Here is a 9,321-nt window from a genome sequence, read left to right as displayed (position 1 = left end):
ACCCAGAGGCGAGGGGAGTGACATTTGTTTTTAAACGCAGTGTGATGCTATGACCTGGAATGCACAACCTGAAAGTGTGGTGAAAGCAGATTCAATTGTAACATTCAGAAAAGAATTGGATAAATACTTGAAGGGAAAGAAATTACAGGGCTGTGGGGAAAGAGCAGGATAGTAGAATTAATTGGATAACTCTCCCAAAGAGACGGCACAGATACGATGGGCTGAATGGCCTCCTTCGGTGCTGTATGACCCGAGGATTCTGATGCCTTGTTTAACTCCATCATTACAAAAGGTCAAACTGGAAGTGAAATTCTCAAGATTCAAAGCTACTCGTAGAAATTGCAAAAGGCAGCATTGAGATCTGTTCTTATAAATCCTCCTGTCATTATTACAGGAAGTGCAGTGATAACCTTCGATATCCTTAACATAAAGGACCAATCTCATTCCTTCCTTTTTCGTGCTTGTATGATTCCTATCTTAGCCTCAAGCGTCTGCACATGACATTTTTCTTACATTAAATGTAACAAGATACAGTGCTGACAAAAACAAATCATAATAAGCAATTTAATAACCAAACACAAAAGAAGTTAATAGCAAGTCAATCCACGGAAAACTTCAACCGAGGAACAGGAGGAGGCCATTCAGCCCCTCGAGCCTGTTCTGCCATTCAATGAGATCACGGCTGATCTGTACCTCAACTCCAATTACCCGCCTTTGTTCCATATCCCTTGATACCCTTGCCGAATAAAAATCTATTTATCTCAGTCTGGAAATTTTCAAGTGACCCAGCTTCAACATGAGGTATGAACATTAAAACCGACACTGGCAGATAAATCTGGTACATTTATAGGAGTCACATGTCCACACATGGGCCTTTTTTTTTAAAAAAAAGGAGGACCTCTGGAAATGCAGTTAGCAAGTCAATAGGAATGTGTGGAATGTATGAAGGAGATCAGAAAATTAAAACAAAAACTATTATATATATATATATAAAAAATACTTTGGCATTGAAAGAATTAACCGATATCTACTCAAGTACAAATATTGCCTACACTAAATTGTTTCCATGTTTTGATGTCTTTTCTACGTGCCAGCAATTTGTGGCTCGTGTGTTTTTTTAATGTAACTGTTGTATGAACTCTTATTTTTATATCTGATCAGGTGATGCAGTCTGAAAAGTTATAGTGGTAGGATCTGACTCTATGACAGCGGTTTGAACGGCAGCTGAATTTCTGCAGCTCCTCATCTGATTGACAGTAATCATCAACACGGAGCTGAATATCATGGACAACCCACTGACCAGGAAGGCTGCGGTATAATTTCCTGTTGTATCCACCAACCAACCTGTAAAGAGAAAGAGGATTATTTTTTTTAAAATCAGTGTTGAACTACAGATGCGCTATTGCAAACACTTAAAAAAAAACATACATCCCACAATCACACCTTGTGGGCAAGGCACATCCCTATAAAGTGTTGAGGCAGCAATAATAACACTTAAGCACATTACTGGTACAAACTGAGGCAGAAGCTCATTTGGATGTCCAAGTGGATCAGGATAGCAACAATAACCTATAATGTACAATACGATTCCCCCTAGTAGTAAAACCAGTAAGTTGGGTCACTCACAAGTCAGTCAGCTGTTAAATCAATTCGCAGCCAACCATGGCTTTTGAGAAGTTCCGGGGGAAGCACACTGAATGACAATATTTAAGGTGCTTCACAGGAGCATTATCAAACAAAATTTGACATTGAGCCACATACCGAGATATTAGGGCAGTGGTCAAAGAGCTAGGTTTTAAGGAGGAAAGAGAAGTAAAGAGGCGGAGAGATTTCGTGAGGGGATTCTCGAACTCAGGGAATTGGCAGATGAAAGCAGGGCTGCCCATGGTGGAGTTTAAAATTGGGCTGCTCGAGGCCAGAATTGGAGAAGTGTAGAAATCTCAGACGGTTGTAGGGCTTTACAGAGAGATTACAGATATAAGGAGGGGCGAGGTGGTGGAGGGATTTGAAAACGAGAGAATTTTGAATCGAGGCATTGCTTAACCTGGAGCCAAAGTAGGTCAGCGATGTAGCTCAATCTCCCTCAATCATTTCAGAACAACTGCCATTGTGACAAGATAACTGTGCAGCCAATCATGTCACTACTTGTATAACCATTAGAAAGGGATGGATAGGTTTAGACAAGACTCAATGGGTAAATGTACTAATTTTGTGCTCTCAGAAAATAGTGCTGCGTAGCGGAAGCACACGGAATGACTGGAACGCCTATCATATATTAGGGCAGATAATAGCAAATGAGCTAATAGCAACATTATCCTTATTTTTTTGGTGACCCCTGAAAACAAATAGGTTCATAGCACAAATAGGGCCATTCGACCCTTCGAGCCTGCACCACCATGCAATACCCCTTTCCCGCTTTCTCTCCATACCCCTTGATCCCTTTAGCTTGGATTGCAAGAGTATAAACATTACAGTTTGATTGACACTAGCTGAAACTTATTAAAATAGTAAAACAAAATAAATCAGTGAACAATTCAAAATCCATTTACAATAAAAACAACTGTAGTAGATTATGTAACACATTACTGACCTGCGATTGGTGGGCCAATAAGATATGGTATCCCATGAATAAAGTAAACTATTCCCAGAGCAGAGGACAGGAAAGCATTTCCTGCTATATCTGATGTTATTACTGGGATAAGAGCAACATAAGCCCCATCAAAGTATCCATAAAGAACTGCATAGGGAACAAGGAGTGGAAAAGATCTCAGAATGGGAATGAACAGAGAGCAGAGACCATCCAGCCCAATGGTTAAAATGTAACAGTATTTGCGATACTTCTTCAACCACCTGCAGATTTAAAGAGAGAAGGTTGCTATAATAAAAATATTATTCAGTTTGGATAAACTGCCCAATAAATTAAATCCTAATGGCTTGGTCTGTTTTTATTGCACTCGATATGAAGAATTGCAGCAATTTTAATGGCCATCCTTTCCTACTTACAAATGATTACTATTGATCTCAAACTAGTGTCCTGAACTTATATAAAGGTAATTACAAAGATGTGAAGGCAGAGTTGGTTAAAGTGGACTGGGAAAATATAAAGTATCAGACTGTAGAAATGCAGTGGCAAACATTCAAGGAGATTTTTCATAACTCTCAGCAAAGATTTATTCCAGTGAGAAATAAAGATGCTAAGAGAAGGAAGAACCAGCCCTGGCTAACTAAGGGGGGAAAAGGATGGTATTAATTTGAAAACAAAGGCATACAATGTTGCGAAGGACAGTGGGCGGTCAGAGGATTGGGAAATTTTTAGAAACCAGCAAAAGGACAACGAAAAAAATGATAAAGACAGAAATGATAGCATATGAGAGCAAACTAATGAAATATAAAAACAGTCAATAAAAGCTTCTACAGGTATATAAAAAGGAAATTAGTAGCTAAAGTAAACATTGGTCCCTTAGAGGATGAGACTGGGGAATTAATAATGGGAAACAGGGAAATGTCAGAGACTTAAAACAAATATTTTGTATCAGTCTTCATGGTAGAGGACACTAAAAACATCCCAATAATAGATAATTAAGGAGCTATTGCATGGGGAGAACTTAGAACAATCATTATCACTTGAGATAAAGTAACAGGCAAACTAATGGGACTAAACGTGGACAAGTCCCCTGGACCTGATGGCTTGCATCCGAAGGTCTTAAAAGAAGTGGCTGCAGAGATAGTGGATGCATTGGTTGTAATCTAGCAAAATTCCCTGGATTCTGGAGCGGTCCCAGCGGACTGGAAAACTGCAAAGGTAACACCCCTATTTAAGAAAGGGAGACAGAAAGCAGGAAACTATGGGCACAAGTTTTGAGCCGCGTCTAGAACGGCACAGTCCCGACCTGGACGCCCGTTTTTCGCACCACAAAGTGCGCCTAAAAAAACCCTCCAGATTCTCCAGCTCCCTGCAGGTCCTCTGGCCCTCGGCGCAGCGCAGCAGGAGCTGTAGGGGGCGGAGCCAGGTCCCTGTGCTGAAAACAGTGCCGGGACCTCTGCACATGCGCGCAACAGTGGGCGCGCATGTGCAGTAGCTCCAGGCGCCCAAAACTGTGTGGGAGGGGCCCGAAGCACGTAAACCCTAGCCCTGGCCGAATGGCCTCACTGGGGCTGCGTGAATAAGGCTCCTCCCACAGCCAGCTCCTGCTTCCTCCCGACCCAACTCGACTCCCGCTTCCCGCCCCCCGCCTCCGGACTGAACCCGAAACCAACACCGACCCGACTCCCGCTTCCCCCCGCCCCCGGACCCGACCCCCCGGACTGGACCCGACCCGACTCCCGCTCCCGCTCCCCCCCCACCCCCAGACTGGATCCGACCTGGCCTCCCTCCCCCCGACCTGACCTCCCTCTCCCTCCCCCCGACCCGAATCGAACCGAACCAACCTCCCTCCTCCCACCCCCCCGACCCGACCCAATGCCACCTACCTGTAAATCTGATGCTGGGGACGGACCCTGCCCGAAGTCTCGGGCCCGGCCCATTCAGCCTCCCTCCCCCTTCTCCTTTCCCCCCACCCCCGCCAATCTCCTTCCCCCCCCCATTTCCTTCCCCCCCCCGCCATCTCCTTCCCCCCCGCCATCTCCTTTCCCTCCCGCCATCTCCTCCTTCTCCCCCCTCCTCCTTCTCCCTCCCTCTCCTTCTCCCCCATCCCTCCCCCTTCTCCCCCATCCCTCCCCCTACTCCCCCATCCCTCCCTCTGCTCCCCCCCTCTCTCCCTCTACCCCCCCTCCCCTCGCTGTCAGAAACACAGACACTGACAGACAGAGAATGAGAGACACACAGAGACAGACAGAGAGATAGAGACACTGACAGAGACACACTGAGGGGGGCATCCCAGCACGCAGTTGGAGGGCTCCCGGTGCTGCAGTCGGTAAGTAGAAAATGTTTTATTTATTGATTTAAAAAAATAATAATTATTTCTTACTAATTTTTTTTGATTGATTTATTGGTTGATTTATTGATGCATTTATCATTTATTATTGATGATGGCTCTTTATTTGTAAAACTGAAGTGTTTAATGTTTGTAAACTTCCCTTTAAACCCCCCTCCCCACTATTCCCTATGCCTGATTTGTACTCTACGCCTGATTTTCTAAAGTGTAGACAAGGTTTTTTCGAGCATACAAAAATCTTCACTTACTCCATTCTAAGTTAGTTTGGAGTAAGTTTTCACTGACGAAACTTTGAAAACAGGTGTAAGTGGCCGGACACGCCCCCTTTTGAAAAAAAAATTATGTTCCAAAGTGAAACTGTTCTAACTGACTAAAACTGGAGCAAACTAAATGATGAGAATTCCGATTTCTAAGATACTTCGTTCTACACCAGTTGCTCCTAAAAATCAGGAGCAAATCAAGTGGAAACTTGGGGCCTATAGACCAGTTAGCCTAACATCTGTCATTGGGAAATGCTGGAGTCAATCATTAAGGAAGTTTTTTGAGGATGTAACAAGCAGAGTGGATAAAGGAGGACAGATTGATGTCATGTATTTGGATTTCCAGAAAGCATTCGATAAGGTACCACACAAAAGGTTACTGCACAAGATAAGAGCTCACGGGGTTGGGGGTAATATATTAGCATGGATAGCGGATTGGCTAACTAACAGAAAGCAGAGAGTCGGGATAAATGGGTCATTTTCAGGTTGGCAAACTGTAAGTAGTGGGGTGCCGCAGGGATCAGTGTTGGGGCCTCAACTATTTACAATTTATATTCATGACTTGGATGAAAAGATCGAGTGTAACGTAGCCAAATTTGCTGATGATATAAAGATAGGTGGGAAAGCAAGTTGTGAGGAAGATGCAAATAATCTACAAAGGGATATAGATAGGCTAAGTGAGTGGGCAAACATTTGGTAGATGGACTATAATGTGGGAAAATGTGAGGTTATCCACTTCGGTAGGAAAAATAGAAAATCAAAAATTATTATTTAAATAGGGAGCGATTACAAAATGCTGTAGTACAGAGGGATCTGGGGGTTTTGTACATGAAATGCAAAAAGTTAGCATGCAGGTACAGCAAGTAATCAGGAAGGCAAATAGAATGCTGGCCTTTATTGCAAGAGGGGATGGAGTATAAAAGTAGGGAAGTCCTGCTCCAACTGTTGGTAAGACCACACCTGGAGTACTGCATACAGTTTTGGTCTCCGTATTTAAGGAAAGATATATTTGCATTGCAGGCTGTTCAGAGAAGGTTCATGAGATTGTTCCTGAGATGAAGGGGTTGACCTATGAAGAAAGGTTGAGCAGGTTGGGCCAATTCTCATTGAAGTTTAGAAGAATGAGTGGTGATCTTATTGAAACATAAGATTCTGAGGGGGCTTGACAGGGTAGTTGCAGAGAGGATGTTTCCCCTCATGGGGGAATCTAGAACTAGGGGGCATCGTTTCAGAATAAGGGGTTGCCCTGCTCCTATTTCTTATGTTCTTATAGAATCTAGATACAATGAACTTGGCTAATACAAATCTCCAAATGACAGCAAACATTTGCCTTCAAATGAACTAAAACACCATTCAAGTGGAGATGACTGAACCACGATGAGTAGAATTATTTTATAATAATCAGGTTCAACTACGCTGATCTCATTCTTGTCTACAGACTCGAGGCTTAAAAAACGTTTACATAAAAACAGAAAATGCTGGAAATACTCAGCTGGTCAGGCATCTGTGGAGTTAATTTTAAGGTTGATGACCTTTCATCAGAACTGGAATAAGTTAGAGATGTGACGGGTTTTAAGAAAGTACAAAGGCAGGGACGGGGGGGTGGGGGAAGAGAACAAAATGGAAGGTCTGCGACCGGGTGGATGGCAGGAGGAATTAAATGACAGAAGGAATCATGGTGCAAGGCAAAAGGGGGTGGTAATGGGACAAAAAAAAATGGGTCTGGAGGAGCTGTAAATGGGAACAACAGAATCATTAGCAACAACTGCCGTCCGAAAACATAGAAGCGGTGGTTATGAATTGAAATTGTTGAACTCAATATGTTGAGTCCGGACAGCTGTAAAATGCCTAATCGAAAGTTGAGGGGCTATTCCTCGAGTTTCATTAGAACAGTGTAGGAGGCCAAAGACAGAGAGATCCAAATGGAAGTGCGATGGAGAATTAAAACGATAAGCGACCGGAAGCTCAAGGTCATGCTTACGGACTGTGTGGAGGTGTTCCGTAAAGCGATCACCCAATCTACACTTGGTCTCCCCAATGTAGAGGAGACCGCATCGTGAGCAGCGAATACAGTATACTAAAGTACAAGTAAATCGCTATTTCACCTGGAAGGAGTCTTTGGGGCCCTGGACGGTGGGAGGGGAGGAGGTGAAAGGGCAGACGTTGCATAGCGTGGGATCGGGAAGGGGTGTTGGGAGTGATTGGGAAATGGGCCAGAATGTCGCAGAGGGAACAGTCCCTTCGGAATGCTGAAAGGTGAGGGGGAAGGCGTGTTTGGTGGTGTCATCACTCTGAAGGTGGGGGAAATGGCGGAGGATGTTCATTTGAATGTGGAGCTGGTGCGATGGAAGGCGAGGACAAGGGGAACCCTATCGTGGTTCTGGGATGGAGGGGAAAGGATGAGAACAGAACTGTGGGAAATGGAACAGACAAGGTCGAGAGCCCCGTCAACCATGATAAAGGGGACTCCTCGGTGGAGGAAAAAGGAAAGCACTGGTATGGAAGGTGGCAGCTTTAGAATGGATGCGAAGGAGACAGAGAATCTGGGTAAATGGAATAGAGTCCTTGCAGGAAGCGGGGTATGAGGTAGTGTAATCATGGTAGCTGTGGGAGTCAGTGCGTTATAATAGATATTGGTGGCCAGCCTATCCCCAGAAATGCAGATAGAGACGTCAAGGAAGGGAAGGGGTTGGAGATGGATCATGTGAAGGGGAGGGAGGGGTGGAAGCCAAGTGCCGCTCTGCCAGATCACGGCATGGACCCCACCTTCAAAGCGTTAGTGGGCCACGACAATTAAGTTGGCACATTTTATATTGACCCACCCGCCACTTCCCCTTTAATTTGCGCCCCGCGAGCCTCCTGTTCTTTCGTGTCCCCCGAAGCTATCGCTGTCATCGCCCCCGCACAGCTTCAGGAGGGGCGGGCCAATTTTTGTTCTGGTGCGAAAAATCGCCAGCGGAGCGGGGCGCTACCAGTTTACCGCTGCCATTAAACTCCTGGGAAATGTAAATGATCCCAATTTCTCCCCCAAATACTGCCTGACCTGCTGAGCGTTTCCAGCATTTTCTGTTTTTAATTTTAACTTTACTCATAGTTAAACACTACAGCCCCGTCCAGCATTAACAGGTTCATCAATTTTCAATCATCACCCCTCTCCAATCATTTTTATAGGGGGTTCACAAACCATTTTGGACCTCTTTGGGTTGGATAGGATTAACTGACGGGCTAATGGTGTTGGTGTGAATTCAGAAAGCTGGCAGCCAATACGTTATCCATCTGGACCCATTATTATTGATTTTCGTTGCATTTCCTGGCATCCTTCATCTTTTTAAACTGAGAGGGGCATAAGTATGCCTCATTAAAAACACAAACAAGGTCAAATGGTGACATGTGATTGAAGGAGTGGATGGGTTGGCGATGGATACCATGTTGTGAATCCAGCCAGTTGTGGGTGGGAACTGACAAACCAATTCCTCGATTGTTTAGTTTCTCCATTTCTCAGATGGACTGGGGTCAACAAATCAGATGCTTTTCCTGTTCCCTCCCCATAGCCCAACCTCTTTCTCTTCTCCCAATGCTGATGTTTCTGATTAACTTCTGAGCTCCAAGTGAAAGACATCTTGTACTGAGGAATGGAAGTCTTTTAATCCTGGCATCCAATTACATCACTTGGCATTCCCAGGTGCACAATAAAACCCTCTCTGCTGCAAAAATATGCATCAATTCCTCTAGTGCATTGCACATACTCTCTCGGCCTGGTGCGGTGAATAGTGCCAACATCTGTTAATGTGACCATATCAATCTCTATACCAGCCACTTTTGATGAGCGAGGAAAAATGGCCTTCAGAGATGCTTTTAAGTTTATAAAAACCCAGGCTTTAAAAAGTTCACATCCAGAAAATAAACAGTGGAAACCATAAAGAATGATGAAAGTTTACTAGTAAAAGGTGTTAATTAGTAAAGCAAGGTATCGAAAAGTTAGACTAAGCAGAAAATAAAATTATTAATGGGCAAAAAAGACAAAATGGAGGAATGTGGGACAATGGGATAAGCTGAATTATTAAAGTATTTAAAGCACTCTATTAAAGTTTTTACTACATTAGTGGTTCAGTGTTAATAGGTTCAAG

General features: G+C 44.0%; 1 protein-coding gene across 1 annotated transcript in view; it reads right to left on the bottom strand.

The window, feature by feature from the left end:
• Positions 1-1,147: 1,147 nt before the first annotated feature.
• The window catches only part of LOC139256059 (monocarboxylate transporter 12-like), a 37,570-nt gene continuing 29,396 nt past the window's right edge, over positions 1,148-9,321 (bottom strand). The window contains exons 5-6 of the mRNA XM_070874119.1: positions 2,591-2,850; positions 1,148-1,344 (exon numbers count right to left, since the gene is read on the bottom strand). Of these exons, the coding sequence (XP_070730220.1) occupies positions 1,148-1,344; positions 2,591-2,850 (457 nt within the window). The remainder of the gene's footprint in view (positions 1,345-2,590; positions 2,851-9,321) is intronic.

This window comes from Pristiophorus japonicus, chromosome 3, assembly GCF_044704955.1.
Source record: "Pristiophorus japonicus isolate sPriJap1 chromosome 3, sPriJap1.hap1, whole genome shotgun sequence".
Classification (NCBI taxonomy): domain Eukaryota; kingdom Metazoa; phylum Chordata; class Chondrichthyes; family Pristiophoridae; genus Pristiophorus; species Pristiophorus japonicus.
The sequence above is the reverse complement of the archived record's forward strand: the minus strand, read 5'-3'. Positions and strand labels throughout refer to the sequence as shown.